Source organism: Narcine bancroftii, chromosome 2, assembly GCF_036971445.1.
Source record: "Narcine bancroftii isolate sNarBan1 chromosome 2, sNarBan1.hap1, whole genome shotgun sequence".
Taxonomy (NCBI): Eukaryota; Metazoa; Chordata; class Chondrichthyes; order Torpediniformes; family Narcinidae; genus Narcine; species Narcine bancroftii.
The window spans coordinates 219,552,230-219,574,190 of record NC_091470.1 but is presented as its reverse complement, the minus strand read 5'-3'; the positions used below and the strand labels follow the sequence as shown (position 1 = coordinate 219,574,190).

The 21,961-nt window shown below is 41.6% G+C and overlaps 1 protein-coding gene across 7 annotated transcripts in view; it reads left to right on the top strand.

Moving 5' to 3' along the window:
* golga4 (golgin A4) overlaps window positions 1-21,961 on the top strand; it is a 208,793-nt gene that overhangs the window by 57,688 nt on the left and 129,144 nt on the right. For all 7 annotated transcript variants that reach the window (XM_069920317.1, XM_069920314.1, XM_069920316.1 and 4 more), the window contains one exon: window positions 16,315-16,493. In XM_069920317.1, the coding sequence (XP_069776418.1) occupies window positions 16,315-16,493 (179 nt within the window). The remainder of the gene's footprint in view (window positions 1-16,314; window positions 16,494-21,961) is intronic.

Sequence of the window (21,961 nt, the reverse complement as noted above, 5' to 3'; positions counted from 1 at the left end):
GCAGAGGCCGACAGCATCGAATCCACGCTGCTGAAGATCCAACTGCGCTGGGTAGGTCACGTCTCCAGAATGGAGGACCATCGCCTTCCCAAGATTGTGTTATATGGCGAGCTCTCCACTGGCCACCATGAAAGAGGTGTACTAAAGAAGAGGTACAAGGACTGCCTAAAGAAATCTGTTGGTGCCTGCCACATTGACCACCGCCAGTGGACTGATATCGCCTCAAACCGCGCATCTTGGTGCCTCACAGTTTGGCGGGCAGCAACCTCCTTTGAAGAAGACCGCAGAGCCCACCTCACTGACAAAAGACAAAAGAGGAAAAACCCAACACCCAACCCCAACCAATCAATTTTCCTTGCAACCGCTGCAACCGTGTCTGCCTGTCCCGCATCGGACTTGTCAGCTACAAACGAGCCTGCAGTTGTCGTGGACATTTACCCCTCCATAAATCTTCGTCCGTGAAGCCAAGCCAAAGAAGAAGAAAAGAAGAACACCTGTGACCAATGTTATCCCATAGGAAGAAGTGTTGGATCGACTCTTGTTTGTCATCTATATTAAATTTGCAGATGATGCTAATGTTGGGTTATCTAAGATGACAAATGAATCTAGATGATGTCAGGAGGGTAGATCAATGAATGGCAAAGCCACGTGCGAGGTCCTGTACTTTGGTAGGGCAGGATTTGCAAGTGTCAATGGCAGCATTCTAGAGAACGATTTTGAACCCAGTGACATGCAGGTGCAGGTACATAATTCCATGAATGTTGTAGACTGGATGGTGAAGAAGGCATTTGGTGCAATTGTCTTCATCAATCAGGATGATGAGTACAGGAGCTGGAACGTCATTTATAACTTGGAGTATTGAGTGCAGTATTGAGACCACACTTGGAGTATTGAGTGCAGTGTTGGTCACCCAGTTATCGAGAAGATAATATTAAGGTGGAAGAGATGTCGGAAAGATTCACAAGTACGTTACTGGAATTGGAAGCCTTGAATCAGAGGAGAGGTTGGAGTGCAGGAGGCTAAGGGGAGAACATGGGGGAGGGACAAAGATAATGTAGAAAGTTGTGGTCTTTTACTCAGAGTAGGGGAGTCTAAAACAACAGGACATAGATTTAAGGTGAGAACAAAAATATTTAAAAGGGATCTGAAGGTACCCTTTACACACAGATTGTTGTGGGTCTATGGACAATCTGCCAGATACGGTGGTTGAATCATATGCCAATATAACTTTTTTAAAAAATTTTTTTTAAATTTTTCACACTATAAACCTTACTGACCAAAATACATAGACATTTTACTCTTGAATATTTCGTGTCATTTTCTCCCCTTTTTCTCCCCTCCCTTCCTCTCCCCCCTGCCCATTTATTCAAAGTTCAATCTATAAGATACATTAAACTCGTTAAACAATGTCGTCACTTAAAGACAATGAAATGAACTGACTCAGTATATAAAAGTAAAAGACAAAAATTTCTTGCCAATTTAACATTTGAAAGACATTAAGACAGACATACAGGTTCAGAGGGGCATGGGTTGAATTCAAACAGATAGGAATGGTTTGCGTGGATAACTTGGTTGGGATGGAGCTGATGCCTGGTTCCCAGAAGCCATTTGCCAGCAATGTGTAGCCTGGTGTGAGACCAAGGCCCCTTCTGGTGAGTTGTTCTGGTTCCTACCCTGTAAGGTCCACCTCTAGGCATCATCTCAGCAGGGGGGAACCGTTCTCCACTCTGGTGTCCTGTGCCAGTGTCCTCTGCTCCCCTGGAGTCCACACACTCAAAGTCTGATCTGCCGAGCATGAGCGCCTCCATTTTGCGTATAGACCTTTTGTGAGTTCTCGGTTTGAATAAACTGCCACTGGTCCTCTTCCTTAGATGTTTAAAACCTTTACAGGGCTGTCGGGCAGCTGGATCACTGAACGTCGCATCTCCAACCACCTGCTTCTCACAGGGACAGCGCTGTCAATTCGGCAGCTGCAATAGCACTGCTACCAATATACACTAGCAATCAACATTGCTCAATCTTCATCAAATAAGCATTCACTTTTGTCTTTGTGATGGACAGGAGGTCCTCATTGAAACAAATGAAGATGTTGAGTCAAGGATACTGCCCTGATGAATTCCTTTGGTGTTGTGTTGGCTGGGATGAATGACCTCTGCCTATCATTGTGCATTGCAAGACTAACAGCATGAGAAAGACATCCACTTGTTGCCTTTTGACCTGAGTTTGATCAGGACTTCTTGATAATCACCTTCCATCATATGCTATATGATGTTTTATTCTTGTTTGAACCAGGTCTATAATGAGGCCTGGAACTGAGTGGTCCTGGCAAAACCCAAACAAGGCATTGGTGAGCAGGTAATACTGGACAATGAAGATTTTGCTTCCTGAACACTTGGGTTTATTTTATGGATTTTGGGGGTGCTAATCACGAAAAATCACCAAAAAACTTTCCTATCACATACCTGTTTTTTAAAAAATATAAATTATTTTTGTGGTTTCTTTTCATATTTCCCGTGATGCTTCAAGCATACAAAACCATGAAGTGCAGCATGTCATTGAAAATTGTTTTTCTGCCTTGACATGTGAACTTTTTCCCTGCTGATCTTAGTGCAGTCAGTGACGAACAGGGTGAAAAGTTTCACCAGGACATTGCGACATTGGAAAAGTGGATTCAGGGCCACTGGAATCCATGAATGCTGGTTGACTATTGTTAGACACTGACATGAGGCATCAGAAGCTGAGTACAAATGAAAATCATCGGCAAAACATTTTTATGTCCTTTGAACTAACACAATGTGTCAGCATCATTATGCGATTAAACCTGCTAAATTCATTAAAAGTTAATTTGATGTTTCTCCAACTTCTTAAGTGATACAGCAAATCTGCAATCATCTTCGAGTTCAGCTTGAAGTTGTTCATTGTAATCCCCAATTTTTTTCAAGAAGCAAACCTTTTGGGGAAAAAAATTGTTGAGAATCAGGATTTATTGTCATGAACAAGTCATGAAAGTTGGTGTTTTGCGCCACTATCATAATGCAAACATCTATATTATAACCATCTTATGACATTACTACAAAATATAATATAATAACAGTAATAGAGCATGAAAAGTCAGTGTCTTTGATTCATTGATCATTCAGGAATCTGATGGCAGCAGGAAAGAAGCTGTCCTTGTGCTGCTGAGTGCCCATCTTTTGGCTCCTGTACCTTTTTTCCGATGGTAGCTGAATGAAGAGGGCATGGCCTGGGTAGAGGAGGTCTTTGAGGATAGAGGCTGGTTTTGTTAAGACATTGCCTCGTGTCAATGTCCTTGATGGAGTGAAGTCTGATGCCTGCAATGTCACAGGCCAAGTTAACAACCCCCTGGAGTTTATTCTTGTCCTGAGAGTTGGCGCCTACATACCAGGCAGTGATGGAATCAGCCAGAATGCTCTCCACAGTACACCTGTAGAAGTTACAAGAGTCTTCGATGACGTACCGAACCTCATACACCACACAAAGTATAGCCATTGACGAGCCTTCTTACTGATGATTGCATCAACATGGAGGCTCCAGGACAGACCCTTGGAGATGTTGGCACCCAGGAATTTGAAGTTCTTGACCTTCTTCACGACTGAACCTCGATGAGGATTGGACTGTGTTCCCCTGACCCTCCTGAAGTCCACAACCATCTCCTTGGTTTTGCTGACGTTGAGCACAAGGTTGTTATCATTACACTATTCAATGAGCTGATCTATCTCCCTCATGTACGCTTTCTCATTGCTGTTTATGATTCTGCCGACAACTGTGGTGTCATCGGCAAATTTGTAGATGGCATTGGAATTGTTCCTGGCCACAGTCATGGGTATATAATGAGTAGAGCAGTGGGCTAAGCATGCATCCTTGGGGTGCACCTGTGTTGATGATCAATGAGGAGTTGCTTCCAATTTCATACTGACTGTGGGCTTCCGATGAGAAAGTCAAGGATCCAGTTGCAGATTGAGGTACAGAGGCTTAGAGTTTGTAGCTTCTTGACCAGCACTGAGGGAATAATGGTATTACAGGCCAAGCTATGGTCTATGAAGAGCAACCATATGTACGTTGTCCAGTGTAATTGGAGAACAAGTGTCACTTCATTGCATCATCTTCTTTCACTTTATTGGTGATGGAGAGTAGAGTAGCCAGCAGTCAGGTGGATTAGATTTGTCTTGCCTGTGGTAAATAAGGAGGTAAATTCTTCACACTTCTGGCAGATACCACTGTTTATACTGCAGCAGAGGCACAGCTGGTCTGAAGGCCTGGTCTTCAGTGTGATCATTGGAATATAAATGATTTGGAGGAGGGGACCAAGTGTGACCTGTCTCAGTTTGTTGATGACACTCAGTTTAGTGGAAAAGCAAATTGTGTAAGGGACACAGGGTCTGCAAAGAGTGGCAAACATCTGCAGATGAAGTACAATTAGTAAATGTGAAGTCATCCATTTTTGAAAGAAAAATAACAAATTGAATTTTTTTTAAATGGAGAAAAAGGCAACATTTTTTACAGTAGGTGAGGTGCTTGTAGAAGAAATGCAAAAAGTTATTTTACTGGAACAGCAGATAATCAAGAAGAAAATGGGATGATTGCCTTCATGGCATGAGGGATTGAATGCAAGATCAGTGAGGTTCTGCTACGACTGTACAGGATACTGATGGCACAGGTACAGGCACCTCAAGTATTGTGTGTGGTTCTGGTTTCTTTACTCGAGAAAGGATATACTGGCTTTGTAGATGTGGTTCACCAAATTGATTTGTGAAATGAAAAAGTTATCTTATGATGAGAGCTTGTATAACCTGGGAATACACTCACTGGAACTTAAAATGATGAGGGGAGAACTTGTAGAAACATGTATAATAAAAATCCAAAATTCCAGATGCCAGCAGTCCGAATGCCAGAAATCCGGGCCACCCAAGAATCTGGACTTCTCAAAAACTCTCAAACTTTTAAATTTAGCAGACCTTTGTGTGCGAGCATGCATGCATAATGCCATAGATGCACCGATGTTGTGGAAATGAATGAGTAAATATTTTTTTGTTTTTTGTACTTTCTATTTTATATGAAAAAAATGTTTCATTAATAAATTATAAAAATTTATCTGTTCATCGCTTCTTTATTCTCCTTAAATTTGAATTTTAAAAGTACTGCCTGAGTATCTGTAAAATCCAGACTGCCCCTATCCCGAGCATTCTGGACTTCAGAACTTAAACTGTAAAATGAATAGATAGAAGCAGGGAGATTCTTATCACTGGCAGGAGACAGAAGAACTAGAGGACAGTGTCAAGATTCAGGGGAGTGGATTTAAAACATAAAGTGGAACTGCTACCTCCAGAGAGTATTGAATCTGTGGAATTCTTTGCCCATCGAAGCAGTGGAGTCCTGAGGAGTTTTGAATGTATTTAAGATGCAGATAGATTTTTGAAGAATAAGTAAATTAAAGGTTATTGGGAAGGGGCAGGTGAGTGGAGCTGAGTCCATGGCCAGATTAGCTGTGATGTAATTCAACGGTGGAGCACGCTCGGTGGTCCAAAAGACTGATTCCTGCTCCTATTGTCTCGTTTGACAGTTTTTTAAAAATAATTTCTGACCCAAGATGGTTGCGAGTGCTTAAGGGTTTTCTCTCTGGCATAATTATGGGATGTTTTTGGAACTGACTTGATATTGGCTATTAAATGAGCAGCTATAGACTTAATAAGTAAAATCTCAGAAATGCTGGAGAAACATTTGCAACATTTATACTGTGGTTTGACCATGATTAGCTTTTTTTTCTGTTTTCATTAATGTGAGTATTTTTAATCTGTCTTCAGCTGGGAAGAAGGATCCAAGTGGCAGACGAGATAGATGAGATAATGGACAATCAAAAAAAAATTTGTGGGTGCTAAATTTAGGATAACAAAATAAGGTCTGGATATTGGTGAAGTAAGGGTTAAATTGTGGAGGTATTAGTCATGATCTTTCAGCCATCCTTTCATGTGGGTTGAATGATTGTAAAATTTAGATACTCAATCTTTATTCAGAAAAAAGTACAAGGATAAACACAGCAACCACATGTATAACTTTGATTGTAGCGAAGCTAAAAAGACAACATTGTTTGCCTTTGACAGGTGTTGTTGAATGATGCAAACATTGAAGCAGAAATCGGCCATTCTGCCCATTGAGTCTGCCCTACTATTTAATCATGACCTGATCCATTTTCCCACTCAGCCCCACTGCTCAGCTGTCCGATAACCTTCGATGCCCTGGCTGATCAAGAATCAAGAAAAATGTTGGCGCTCCTGCGGGGTCTAACCGCTCAGGTTGACTGCCATCAGCTCTGTAGAGGCTTTGAATGGCTTGTTAAAGAAGCCAATGGTAATTTTATTTAAAATCCTGCAACCGGTGGTTCTGAACCCAGGATAGAAGCACCTCAAATCCGTAGCAGCCCCGTGGGGCTGCAGACTCCAGGGTAGCAGAGGACTGATGCAGAACACCAGAAAATGGGGAAATCACCTGTCGGAGAAGGAGAAGCAGAGGAGACATCTCATGGGATGGTGTCCATGGTGGCAGATGAATGAGGGGTTGTGTGGCTGAAGGACCCACACAGGCGGCGAGCTGCTGGTGTCTCGAGACAAGGAACCCAAGGAGGCTCTGGGCTGCAGAAGACTGCAGTCAAAGGACTTGCACCAGGCTGTGGGCTGCAAGAGACTGGCTTGAAATTGGCTGAAGAGGTACCAAGTATCGGAACCAGGAAGTGAGAGAGTGCCAAAGACGTTGAAGGGTTCCTAATGGTATCGGAGGTTCGAACCTGGAGCTCGGGTTACCAATGGTTTGGTCTGGGCTCTGTGTGGCTGTAGGAGTGCTAGAGATGCCGGGGGGAACTCTTGGGGGAACCCTTGCTTCTCTTTCTCTGACTGTGAGAGGCACTTCAGGCAATTTTTTCCAATGGTGAATCTGTCTGCTTTACAGCAGACAAAAGCAATTTTGTGTAATATGGCACTTTTTATTACATGAAAATAAATTGAATCTGGATCCCATCAATCTCTGCCTTAAATACATCCAATGACCTGGCCTCCACACTACCTGTGGCAACAAACTCCACAGATTTACCATCCTCTGGCTAAAAAAAATTCCTGCACATATGTTTTCAGCTGATGCCCCTCAATCCTCGAAATTGTGCATAGAAACATTCAAACACATTGCGTTTAATGAATTTGAGTATTTTGATGAAGTAATAGAGGAGGTTGCAGATCAGTGTAGAACTTGTCCTTTTCTGCTGGTTCCGCCTGGAGGGTTGGAGCATAGACACTGATGAGGGTGATGCGACGCTTGTTTTGAAGGGGGAGTCACATGGACATGATCCGGTCCGAGTGGATGCTGAAACAAGCCATGAAAGACCTCAATAATGAAGACGGTGTTTACATCCGGTACCGCACGGATGGCAGTCTCTTCAATCTGAGGCGCCTGCAAGCTCACACCAAGACACAAGAGCAACTTGTCCGTGAACTACTCTTTGCAGATGATGGCGCTTTAGTTGCCCATTCAGAGCCAGCTCTTCAGCGCTTGACGTCCTGTTTTGCGGAAACTGCCAAAATGTTTGGCCTGGAAGTCAGCCTGAAGAAAACTGAGGTCCTCCATCAGCCAGCTCCCCACCATGACTACCAGCCCCCCCACATCTCCATTGGGCACACAAAACTCAAAACGGTCAACCAGTTTACCTATTTCGGCTGCACCATTTCATCGGATGCAAGGATCGACAACGAGATAGACAACAGACTCGCCAAGGCAAATAGCACCTTTGGAAGACTACACAAAAGAGTCTGGAAAAACAACCAACTGAAAAACCTCAGAAAGATTAGCGTATACAGAGCCATTGTCATACCCACACTCCTGTTCGGCTCCGAATCATGGGTCCTCTACCGGCATCACCTACAGCTCCTAGAACGCTTCCACCAGCGTTGTCTCTGCTCCATCCTCAATATTCATTGGAGCGACTTCATCTCCAACATCGAAGTACTCGAGATGGCAGAGGCCGACAGCATCGAATCCACGCTGCTGAAGATCCAACTGCGCTGGGTAGGTCACGTCTCCAGAATGGAGGACCATCATCTTCCCAAGATCGTGTTATATGGCGAGCTCTCCACTGGCCACCATGACAGAGGTGCACCAAAGAAGAGGTACAAGGACTGCCTAAAGAAATCTGTTGGTGCTTGCCACATTGACCACCGCCAGTGGCTGATATCGCCTCAAACCGTGCATCTTGGCGCCTCACAGTTCGGCGGGCAGCAACCTCCTTTGAAGAAGACTGCAGAGCTCACCTCACTGACAAAAGACAAAGGAGGAAAAACCCAACACCCAACCAACCAATTTTCCCTTGCAACCTCTGCAATTGTGTCTGCCTGTCCCGCATAGGACTTGTCAGCCACAAACGAGCCTGCAGCTGACGTGGACATTTACCCCTCCATAAATCTTCATCCGCAAAGCCAAGCCAAAGAAAAGAGAAGAGGAGGTTGATAAAGGCAATGTTTTACAAATGTGTCTTCAAAAGACATTTGATAAAATGCCATCGGATCAGCTTTGGACAGGAGGCAGACCTGATGGTCATAGACTTTAGAATGGAAGGAAGGTTGTTTACAGTCTGCCAATTTCATCTTCACTGGACTTCTGCTTAAGAAGGAGATGATTTATTTGAAATACAGATGTCGGCAGGTTGTTGATCAGATTCCCTTCTAACCCTTTCCCCTTACCTTAAATGAATGTCCTCAAGTTTTAGACTCCTCGTTCTTGGGAGGAAAAAGACTGAATATCCACTGTACCAATGTCCCTCATGATTTTATAGGTGAAGGACCCACACAAGCAACGAGCTGCTCGAGGGGAAACAGTCACGATCTATTCAACCTTCCCTTGCATCTCAAGCTTTCCAATTCAGACAACATTCTTGTGGATCTTTTATGCACCTTCTCTCCCTTGTTCACTAGCACGGTGACCATACAAGACTCTGCATGTCATCCAAACAAAATCTTCTGGAACATAATGTCCCAACTCCAGTACTCACTCTCCTGACCAATGAAGCGAAGCATGAGATAAGCTGTCTTCACCATCTTGCCTTTTGTGTTGCCACTTCCAGGGAACTATGTTCATGTAACCCTCCATCCTTCTATTCTCCAACCCAACATTCCTGTCAGCCCTGCTATTCACTGTGACTGGTCTTCCCTGCTTTAACTTCCCAAAATGCACCGCTTGGCACTTGGCTGAATTGATGGGTGTATCTGAGGGAATTGGTTACAGGAAATAAATGAGGGAAATGGGACAGATGGAAACATTCTGTCGATTGGTCTTGAGCCTTGTCTCTTAAAAGAAAATGAAAATAATCAGCAATAATAGGAAGTGATGTGAGGTGATGTGGTTATGCATCTGCAAGATGATGTTTTGTACCCTATGTTACCCTGGCAAATATAAAAATGACAGCATCTTGATTGTATTTGGAAATTTAAGTTAATATTTTTAATTTAAATGAGAGGAAATACCATTGTTTTGGATGACTCATGGATAGGACTACCCTGCAATTTCCACCTAAAATGTTGGTTTTGAGTGATACCCTTTGTATAAGATGACCCATCCCCAAAATCTGGCTCTTACCACTGACTAGTGGGTGCTGTTAAAAGCTAATCACAGTATTTTGATCATAAATTTTAAAGGTTTCCATTTTATTTGGATATTTTAAAATAAACCACTGGCAGCACCAGTAACAGGCCATTTTAAAGCCTGTACAGAGCCAACGGCAGTCGGACAGGGTGGATGGACCCCGCAGAGGAGCAGTGAGACTTCGGAAATAACAAACCCAGGGCATGTGTGAGATTGCGTCGGAGCCAGCGGCAAGATGGCAGGAGGGTTGAGACTTCATCATCAAGGTACGGTTTTTAGACCTGGTGTGAAGGACGACCCCGATTTTTAAGGAGAATTTTTTAATTTTTGAGGATCATCCTATACAGCAACAGAGATGACATTTAGCAGGGATTACTTGATAAATGTCTTAATTTACTTCTGCAACAACAAAGCTTATTTGGCCATTCATTTTTTAAAAAAAATGTGAGTCATGAACATTCACATGACTGATTTTGCAGCATTATTTCTAAAGAAAATTTGTTGGTTGATTTGGGAAGTTGATGGTAAGAATACAGTAGTTAAATTTGAATGTAAACCAGCTAATTGCCTGAGATCCATAGTTTTAACTTTGAGTTGCCTTAACTGTATTTGTGGAAGATAATTACTGCTTGCTTCATGTATAGATGGGCTAATTTTAATCACAAAGAAAGTGGCTGATCATATATGCTGCAAATAGAGCACCGTAATGCTTTTGCAATCTGTTGTGGTTTAGCCTCGGTGATAATCTCAAGTAGACTTTGGCAGGTACAAGAGCCAAACATTTTGATGAGTGGACAGCTCAAAAGATTCAGATGGAATGGTTTCCACCAAAAATTAAAATGCATTTAGCTTAAAATGAAAACTGAAATGCCTCTTGAAATTTTTATTTGTGATATTATTACCTGCTTAACTCTGAAGAAAGAAACAAAACTTGAAAACCAGCTTGCATCTGCCTCTTTTATATTGTAATTGATAGCCCAATTTTATATATAATTGTATTTATTATGGACAATATTGTATGCACACAGCCCAAATGGTATAAGGAATTAAAGACTTGGTACACTAATAAAGGAGAAGGCAGATGGTGGAATGATGCAGTGTGTTGTCCATTTGTGAGAAAGGACAGGAAGTGGTGGGAGCATAAAAGTAGTGTTACAAGATCAAACCAGCAACCACAAAGAAGGCATATCACATAGGGGTAAAGATGAACAATTGCTTTATTAACAAAAATTCACCTTCAAACTTCAATTCAAAATGCCCCCTTTTTATAACAATGCCCACTGGTTACTATGCAAATTTCAATAAGTGTAAAACTAATAAATTCCCCAGCCTAAATATAACATATGTAATTAAAGTCTAAGTTATATTTCCAACCAGCCCACAGAAAAAGTTAAGACACAAAACAAACACAAAAACACACAAGACTTACAAATCTTCAATCTCAACTGAAGCAAAGATCATAAACAAAATTCAGTTTGTTTGGTAAACTGAAGCCAAAAGATCTTTGAAAGAGAGAGAGAGAGAGAGAGAGAGAGAGAGAGAGCACAAAATTCGAAGTTGTCTTATGTTGCTTGCAGAAAGAGGAACCACGGGCTTAGTCCGAATCCTTCTGGCTGCCTTCGGAATGTTCATCCTTTTTGAAATCCCAACATTCTAAACTGTCCTCCAGTCCATGACTCATGCTCTGGGCCGCCTTCCACTCCACAGCACCACCCAGTGGGGGTTTATCATCAAGTCCAGAAGTTTTTAGATCATTTTCTGCACATGCCCAGTCCGTCTCCCACTCTCAGCAGTCCACCTTCACCTTGGCTCTCTCAAAGGCAAACTGTCACTTTTTAAATTAAAACCACACAACACATAGGTCAATACACAACACAGAACTGTGTAACAGTAGTCACTCGGAGGATTTGAAATGTGTTTATTTCAATGCAAGAAGTATTAGGAATAAGAGATGAATTTAAGAGTGTGATTCAGCACGTGGAATTACAATGTGGTGACCATTACAGAGACTTGGCTGACACAAGGACAGGATTGGCTAATGCAGGCACCAGGGTTTAAATATTTTTAAAGGGGTTGGATGGGGAAATAGCATTAATAAGGGGGATTAGTATCACTGTTGCAGAAAGGGAGAATGTTGTTTAGGGACTGTTTGCTGAGTCAGTGTGGGTGGAAGTCACAAACAGGAAGGGAGTGATCACTATATTGAGAGCAGATTATAGGCCTCAAGTCATTGAGGAGCAGGTGATAAAGCAGATTTTGGAATGGCACAGAAATAACAAGGTTGTTCTTATGGGAAACTTCAATTTTCTTCCTCACTGCATGAAGGATAGATGGGGTAGAATTAGTCAGGAGTGTCCAAGAAGGATTCCTGTCACAGTAATTGGGCCAGCTGGCGAGAAGTGAGGCCATACTGGATCTAGTACTGGGTAATGAACCTGGTCAGGTGGCAGACGTTTAGATGGGGGAGCATTTCAGTGAAAGTGACCACAACTCCCTGACCTTTAGCTTAACTATGCCAAAGAAGAGAAAAAGGATAAGGATAGAAGACCACCAAAGGGGAATGGAAAATTGTAGTAAAATGAGATTAGGTAGGAACTGAGGAGAGCAATTTAGGAACAGATGTTTTCATGGGAAAAACACGGAAGTAATGTGGAAGATGTTTAAGGGCCAGTTGCTTGGGGTTCTGGATAGGTTTGTCCCTCTGTGACAGAGAGAAAATGTAGGATAAGGGAACTGTGATTGACAAAAGAGGCGAGACAGCTTATTAAGAGGGGAAAAAAAAAGCATACTGAAGGTTTGGGAAGCAAAAGACAGGAAGAGCTCATGAGAATTGCATGGTAGCCCAGAAGGAACTTGGTAAGTAGGAGGCCTTCAAAGATAAATATTGTATGTTCTTGTAAGGATTAAAAGCAAAATTAACAGGTACAGGGAACCTTAGTTTTTCAGGAATATTTGGGATCTGGTTAAGAATGTAGCACATATTGGCAACAAGTTTCAAATGAAGTACTTGAGGAGTGAAATAAATTCAATTAAAAAATACTTAAGTGGGAAAACACGGACAGGAGGGCTGTGGAGGGATATGGCCGGGCTGTGGAGCTGACTAATCAATAAACATATAGCTGGCACTTTTGAGATACAGAGCACAACAGTTGTGGGAAATTTAAAACTCAAGAGATTGCAGGAGATCAAACAGCATATGCAAGGGAGGAAGATTCATCAATTCTGTACACCTCTATCAAGTCAATCCTGAGCTTCCTTCACTCCAGGGAAAAGAAATTGATCCAATCTTTTTATCTGAAACACTGCACTCCAGGTATCTTTGTGAATATCTGCGGAAAGAAAACAAATTATTGGTCAGTTCAGATATAATAGGAAAAGATGGTTATGAAAAGGGTCAATTTAGTTTCGAATCTCGAACTTGCACAGAACATAAGCTGCTGTTATATGAGATGAGAATAAAAAACACTGAAAGAATTCAGTGTGTCATGTAGTATCTTTGGTTGAAGTCAACTTTTTGGTCAAAGTGTTGCTTCAGGACTGAGATTAAGCAAGAAAGATTGCCAGTATATTGAAGAGCTTGAATTTTGAAATTTCAGATAATCCATGCCCTCTCTTCACCTATACACACCTATGCCCAACCTGGTTTTATCTGCCCACTATCCCCTCCCAACTGTGCTCTTTCAATGTTCTGTTATTTTTTTTTAAATTCTAGATTCCAGCATCTGCAGTCTTCTTTTTCATCAGAAATCCCTGGGTTGAGTTTCACTGTCCAGTCTATCTGTGTCACCACTTGCTGTAATCCTTGAATTCTCAGTTTATGAATATTATCTTCTGGATCCAGCCCCTGTTCAATTAACAAACAAATAACAGCACTTTATTGTGTGGAAAATATAACACACCTTATGAAAGATATAATGTATGGCAAACCTTCTTAAAAATAAACCTCCATGAGAAATTACAAGAAAATCTGCTGGATGTGCATTGCTGGATAAAGCAGCACTGCTTTATCAATTTGTTGACCTTCATCAGAAATGGAAAAGAGAGAAAACAAGTTAGTCTAACTACTAGATTGCAAACTTCCATCTTACAGTGGAACAGTCCAGTCTGAAAGAAGCAGAAAAGGCAAATTGTCTGAAATTGTTAAATTAATGGGCAGATTGGAAGGTTGCTTCATGCCCAGAGCAAAGGGCAGATGCTTTTCTGCAAGCACACACAATGCTTGTTGGAATAATGCAGGAGTCATAAGGCAGATAGGTGAGAGTGGGATGAAGAATTAAAGTAACAGTCAACTGGAATCTCAGTTCAGCCACTGGAGATCCCACAGAGATCCTTTGCAAAGCAGTCACCTGATTGCATTTGGTTTAATCAGTGAATAGGAGATCAAATAGTGAAGGAGACCACCGCTTCATCAGAAATAATTGTTGCAGTCCCTGGATGATAGCAAATAATGAGATGAAAGAGCGGTTGCTCAGGGAATTGCTGTGAGAAGGGGAGTGACCAGTGGAGATGCAAAACAAGAGAATTTATTGTCATGCACATAAGTATAATGTACAGATGCTCCAAAATCTTGCTGCAGCTACAGAAGATATGCAAGATAAATGTAATGACCATAATGCTCCATGAGGCTGAAAAAGTAATAATGAATATAACATGATCAGTGAAAGATGAATATTCATACAGAGTTGAAATTACTGGGAATAAAAAGTGAGGCTTTCAATAAAGGTTGAAGAGAGAAATTGTGAGCAGGGTGATGATTTTTTTTAAATGATGCTGGCTGCCTTATTGAAGCAACACCTCACGTAGATAGATATGTGAGGTTGGTGCCAGAGATAGACTTGGTTAGCCTTGCCACTTTCTGCAACCCTCTCCATTTCTGGGGACTAGAGTTTCCAAACTAGATCATGGTGCAACTAGTCAGTATGCTTTGCGCCGCACAATTGGACAAGTTCACTGGAGTATTTGACGATGTGCCAGACTTCTTAGAAAGTTAATGGAAGGGTTGAAAGGGAATAGGTTGGGGAAGATGCATGTTGTCATGGAATCCCATTAAAAATGGTAGAAATTGCAAGAATGATCCATTTAATATGGAAGATGAAGCTGGTGTGAGGTGAGAACTGGGGTATCTAATCTTGCAGGTTTTTTTTCAGGGACGGGGGGAGGGACTGGGGACAAGGGACCAGGAGGGGGAAGGGAGGGGAGGGGAGGGGAAGGGAGGGGGCACTAATCTTGCAGGTTGATGAGATGTAGTCAATACCTCTGTCCCCATAGGAGAAATTGACATGGATAAGGAAATAAAAAGACATTTCTGAGTCCAGTATGTGGATAATCTTGTTACCAGAGCAGATAAGGCAGCCAGGGTGGAGCAAGAGCTTGGAATGGTGTCCTTCAAGGAGACAGGATGCAAAAACCAGACAGTTGAAATCATCATGGTATTTCTTGAGGTGTGTATTTCTGATGTTTTAGATGGATGTGAATTTCCCTCTGTTACTCAAGAAAATTAAATTCCTTCACCATTTTCCAGTGTTTTTCCATGAGTATGAGCTAAATAGATTGGCTGAGCATTCATCTCATTGATATTTTGGGGATATACACCTTAATATGATCATAGAATAAAAACTTAAAGTAATTGATGGTGCTTCTATTTCTTTGTTATTTTAAGTTTATTCTGTTTTAGGGCAGCATGGTTAGCGCATCAGTGTTACAGTGCCAGCTATTGTGATGGGTTAGAATCCTGTGCTGTTTTTAAAGAGTTTGTATGTCTTCATCGTGTCTGAGTGGGCTTCCTCCGGGTGTTCCAGTTTCCTCCCACCCTACAAGGGGTTGTAGGTCAATTGGGTATAATTGAGCAGCACAGGCGCGTTGGCCAAAAGGGCTTGTTTAAATTATATTTATTTTAAAATAGCTCATGTCTGGCTGTGCTGTGAGGAAGCCAATATAACCCTGCAAATCGTTAAGCAATTGTTGACAAAATAATTAATAACTTCCCCTCTTGGCCTCTTTATTTCTGAGGTGCAATCCATTTTGACCATCCTTCAAGCAATGCCATAATCATAGAATGGAAATATTTGGAGCCTGAAGTGAGGAGGACAGGTTCACTTTGTCACAATGCTGCAGATAATTCCTTGCCTAAACAAAACATTTTTTGTTCCAGGCAGATTTTATCAAGTTGGTTGAATGGTATCAGAGTTCAATATTCAGAGCAGATCTATTTTCACAATCCTGTGGAATATCGACAAAATCTTCATCTTGGATATTAGTTCATCTTTCGAAAGCAAATCTTTGAAATTTGGGCATGTTGCTTTGTAAAGAAAAAAAAATGGGTAATGCAATTTTGAAAATAGATTATAATTGATAAGGCAATGATGCAACTTGAGTTTGTGAAAATTTAATGTTCACACTTCTCTCTGGGTTCCTTACCCCATTTTGCGTTCTGTATAGGCATCAGCAGGCCAAGCACACTTTTGAATAATTTCATCTTTCAATGGTGGATGTTATCTTCTGCATACTGTAATCGCAATGGTTGATGCCCCAACGCTCACTATTTTTGGAGTCAGTAGAAACTTGGAGCTATGTAAAGTTTAGCTGAATTTTAAAGAGCTTTTCATTTTTTAAGGTTAAGAAGTTTTATCAGAAAAGCTGCATGAAATGCCTGCATTTGAGTTTTTCTTGTTTCTTCAGCATTCGAAGAGCTTGAAAAAGCATTGGTCGCAGCTCAGAAATCAAAAGATAAATATAAAAGGCTGAAGGAAGAAATGGAAAATCGTATCACAGCTGCAGAGGAAGCAGGTGAAGAAGAACGGAAGAACTTGCAGCGGGAACTTACACGAGTAAAGCAGGAAGCTCTTAACATACTGAAGGTAAAAACATTGATAACATTTTTATTAGATAAATATGAGGAGAACACAAGAAGGCCACTCAGTCCCATGTTTAGTCCTGCCACTTTATATGAAGTTGGCTGATCTGCTTCAGACCTCATTCTCTTCTGTGCCTGTTCAGCATCGTCCTCTGTTCCCAATCTTTTAAAACTGTACCTATCTCCACTTTACTTCCACTGGTAGAAATGTCTCCACATCTGCTCTATCATGCCTCCAAACCATTTTTTATGTTCAAAAAGAAAATCACTCCTCTTTGCAAGAAAGGTCAGCGCACCTGCCTGCAAACTTTTTTGCTATTTACACACACCGCCAAATCCCAATCTCTTTCCATTTAGATAAGAGGCTACCTTTAGATTCCTTTCATGAAGCCCATAACCTACACTTTACTTCATGAAACCAGTTTTTTTTCCTCCACTCAGTAATCTTGCCTCTGTCCAATTGTATAGTCCTTATCTCCTCGTTGAAACATTTATTTGCATTTATTTTTGTGCAAATTTTTTAAAACTAGCATTGGCAGAATGATTAGTATTGTATTGGATATTTAAACTGTCTGCTTTAATCTATCTAATCCAGGTATACGGATTTATCATGCCTCTTGGGGATTCAGTCTTAATCATTTAAAAGAAATAATCACTTAAAAAGACCTTCGCCTCACTGAGTCTGCAGTGACCATTAGCCAGCCACTTATCCTAATCCATATTGTGGCCATTTTATAAAAACTCTCCCTACATTCTCCTCAGCTACACCCAGATTTAACCACTCATCTACACATTGAGGGCATTTTGCTTAGTTACATTATAGATATTCTTGCAACAGCACAACTGACATGTCAGTGAGTCAGTTTTGTTTATTGTATAATTATGGATCCATGCGTTTGTGTTCATTGTATAATTGCCAATCTTGCTGCAGCAACCACTAGTTGCAAGTTCAGCAAAAATTTGAACTGACCTCCACAACATGTAAGCAAAGCAGGTCCCAACTTCTGTATCATCAGTGTTTAGCCTCACAAGCACCCTATAAAGCCTCAGCATCACATCCTTGCTGTTGTATCCCGTACCTCTAGATATGAATGCCAATATTGCACTCTCCTTCCCCACTGACTCAACCAGGAGGTTAATCTTTAGGGTACCCTGCATGAGGACTCCTGAGTCCCTTTCACCTCTGAATTTTGAGTTTTCTCCCCATCCACATAACAGTCTGTCCTTTTATTCTTTCTACCAAAGTGCATGACAATACAATTTCCAACACTGTATTTCATTTGTCCCTTGTTTACCCATTTTCCTAATCTAAGTCTCTCCATTTCCTCCTCTCTCCCTGCCCCTCCACTTATCTCTGTTTCATCTGCCATCCAAATCATTAACATCCAACGTAAAAAGAAATGGCCCCAACACTGACCCCTGCAGAACACCACTGGTAACTGGTAGCTAACCAAAATAGGATCCATTTATACCCACTCTCTGTTTCCTGCTGATCAGCCAATTCCCTACACATGCTGGGTTTTTTTTTGACATTAGTATAATTCCACTGTATTCATACTAAAAGTAGTGCCTTAGCTGCTGTGCCTAAATTTCAAATATTGCATACTTTAGGCCTATTTGTATCATCAAATGATACTGCTGCAGAAATAAAATAAGACACTGCTCATTGAAAAGTGTTGGAATACACCGCATCAGGACTGCTCAACCGCCTTCCTTTGATGAATGGCAGTCCACAGATCAAGACTGGAATAGTTAGGATTCTGGAGTCGTAACCTCCAAGGATACGAACCAGTAAAGAACTGATTTGTCTGTGTTTAACCTGATGTTCTGCACATGATGGCTTTGGCAGAGAGTTACCTTTAATGGAAAGCATTTGATCATGACAAAGAACTTGTGAATCTGCAATTTGAAATAATCCTGCCCTTCATCCATGGACCTTGGCCATTGCACCTTGGAATGGAATAAACAGATTAGGTTGAAATAGGCAAACAGAATTTTGGTTCAAAATCAGGTTTATTCACATGAAATTACTTGTTTTGTGGCAGCAGAATTGTGCATTACAGATGCAAAATTGCTATAAATTACAATTCTGTAAATTCAAGATTAAAAAAATAATTAGTGCAAAAAGTGTCCATAGGTTAATCGTCCATTCAGAAATCAGATGGTGGAGGGAACGAAGCTGTTTTTGTAACGTTGGATGTAGATGTGATGGACGTCTAATCAAAATGGCTGGAATTGGATCCAACACAACACGCCACTAATGACTGGATTGGCAATCTAATGAAGCATCTCTTTGTACCTTTTGTATTACCACCTTCAAGCATCTGTTTCACATGAGATGGAGCTCTTCTCAAATTAAAATGTGGTCAAGCATATTTTCTAGGTTTGTTCCTTTCGCTTTTTTCATTTATTGCATGCATGCCAAAACTCATTTCAGGCACCTTTTAAAACATCTCACTCACTGGCCTTCCTCAAGCCTGATTTATTCTCTGATCACAGCAATGGAGAACTCCTGATCAAATGAGCTGGCATGTTCAGATGTTAATTCTCGGCCAGAATGTGATGGCAAGAATAGTTTGCACAATGCCCAATGACCTGGGTTCGAATCTGGTGCTGTCTGTAAGGAACTTGCACGCTCTCCCTGTGTCTGCATGGGTTTCCTCCCATCTTTCAAAAGGATACAGGGTTATAGATTAATTGGGGTATTTGGGCAGCACTGGCTCCTGGCCTGAAAGGGTCTGTAGACGTGCTGTATGTCGAAGTTTAAATTTAACTTGTGAGTTTCTGAAGAGGTCAAAAAGATTATGGAAGCCCTTTTAGGCTGGTAATTAAAGCCAAAGATCACAGTCTGAACGTGGACAAAGGCAGAGTTACAAAGATTTCTTTGTTGGCATTCTTTCTCCAAGAGGACTGTGGAGTCTCAGATATGGAGCATATTGAAGAAGGAAATCAATTGATTTTTAGATATTTAGACAAATGTGACGCATGAGGTTCAGCGAGGAAAGTGACACTGAGGTAAACAATTACTCTCAGTCTTATTGAATCATGAGGCGTGAGGGGGCTATATGATTACTCATTCATACAGTAAAAGTTTTAAATATTCCTGATATCAGACTTAATTTCTATTCAGGAACTGTGTTTTAATTATTTAAGGTTGTAAAACTTAAAGAAATAAACCACATTAATAAGTTTTTTTTAAAGTTTAAAAAAAAGATGCTGGATATTCTACATGGTAAGGTCTTCCAATTAAAATGCATGGTGAGCTCCATCCTTCAGTCAGGGTTCACTGCTGAAGTTGAGCTGAACATCTCCTCTGGCCGCTTTTAGAAGAAGAACCAAACAATGCCAACTAAAATCCCTGAAAAGGCTGAAGACTCCGTGATATCTGTCTCTGAGGGCGATGTCAGAACATTATTCAAGAGGGTGAACCCTCGCAAGGCATCAGGCCCTGATGGCGAACCTGGCAGGGGACTGAAAATCTGGGCCAACCAACAAGCCGGAGTGTTCACAGACACTTTCAACCTCTCATGGTGGCAGTCAGAGGTTTCCACCAGTTTCAAAAGGACATCAATCATCCCAGTACCCAAGAAGAGTAGTGTGGGCTGCCTCGACAACTACCGCCCAGGAGCACTAACTTCTAAATACTTTGAGGCTGGTCATGGCCAGAATTAACACGTACCTAACTAAAGATCTGGACACACTACAATTTACCTAGCGTTACAATCATTCCATGGCAGATGCAATATTGCTGGCTTTACACTCAGCTCCGATCAACTCAAAAACAGAAATTCATACATATGGCTGTTCTTCATCGACTATAGCTTCAATGCCATTATTCTCTCAGTGCTGGTCAATAAGCTACAAACTCTAGGCCTCTGTACCCCACTCTGCAACTGGATCTTGATTTTTCTCATTGGAAGACCACAGTCAGTACCAATTGGAAACAACTCACTGATTATCAACACAGGCGCACCCCACTGCTCTACTCATTATACACTCACGATTCTGTGGCCAGGCACAATTCCAATGCCATCTATAAGTTTGCTGATGACACCACAGTTGTCAAGAGAGAGATAGATCAGCTCATTGAATGGTGTAACGACAACAACCTTGTGCTCAAAGTCAGCAAAACCAAGGAGATGATTGTGGACTTCAGGAGGAAGTCAGGGGAACCCGACCCAGTCCTCACTGAGGGTTCAGTAGTGGAGAGGGTCAAGAACTTCAAATTCCTGGGTGTCAGCATCTCCGAGGATCTGTCCTGAAGCCTCCACATTGATGCAATCATAAAGAAGGCTCGCCAGCGGCTATACTTTGTGAGGAGGAAATTCAATATGTCACGAAGACTCTTGTAAACTTCTACAGGTGTACCATGGAGTGTATTCTGGCTGTTTGCATCACTGTCTGGTATGGAGGCGCCAACTCTCAAGACAAGAATAAACTCCAGGGGCTTGTTAACTTGGCCTGCGGTACCAGACTTCACTCCATCAAGGACATTTGCATGAGGTGGTGTCTGGAGAAAGCAGCCTCTATCCTCAAAGACCCCACCACCCAGGCCACGCCCTCTTCACTGCTACAATTGGGGAAAATGTACAGGAGCCTAAAGACAAGCACTCAATGGCACAAGGACACCTTCTTCCCCGCTGCCATCACATTCCTGAATAATCAATGAACCAAAGACACTAACTTAATTTTTCTGCATGTTATTGTAATTTTTTTAATTGTAATGTCATAAGATGGTTATAATATGTATGTGCTGCAAGACACCAAATTTCATGACTTGTTCATGACAATAAATTCTGATACCGAAATTCTCAGCGTACCAACATGGCGTCGCATACAACCCTGAGACTCTTTTTCTTTCAGGCTCGGCAGAATTACCACTTGTTGGTAGTGCAAAATAATTGACTCAAATAAACAAATAAAGACGTAAATAAACTGGCTGCAATACAGAGAGAGAAAAAAAATCAATAAAGTGCAAAAGTAAGAGTCATTAAATAAGTCTTCAGTTTGAGTCTGTTGAGGAGTTTGGTGAAGGGCTAGCAGCTGTTCCTGAGTCTGGTGGTGCAAGTCCTGTGGCATCTGTACTTCTTTCCTGATGTTAGTGAGAACAGGTCGTGCGCTGGTGGTGTGGATCCTAGATGATTGTTGTTGCTTTCTGATAGCAGTGTTCCCTGTTGATGTTGTCAGTGTTTGGGAGGGTTTCACCTATGATGTCATTGGCTCTGACCACTACCTTTTTCAGGGCTTTCTGCTCAAGGGTAATGGTGTCCCCATACCAGACCATGATGCACACTTTCCACCAAACATCTGTTGAAATTTGCCAGGGTATTTGATGTCATAACGATATCCAGCGATAGAGGCAGGTATGCGGCTTCTATCACTCCAACACACACTTGAGGCAGGTCCATGCAAGTTGGGATTTAATTTTTGGGGGGTAAATGTGAGCTAGTGGTTCCCTTTAGACCTACTAAA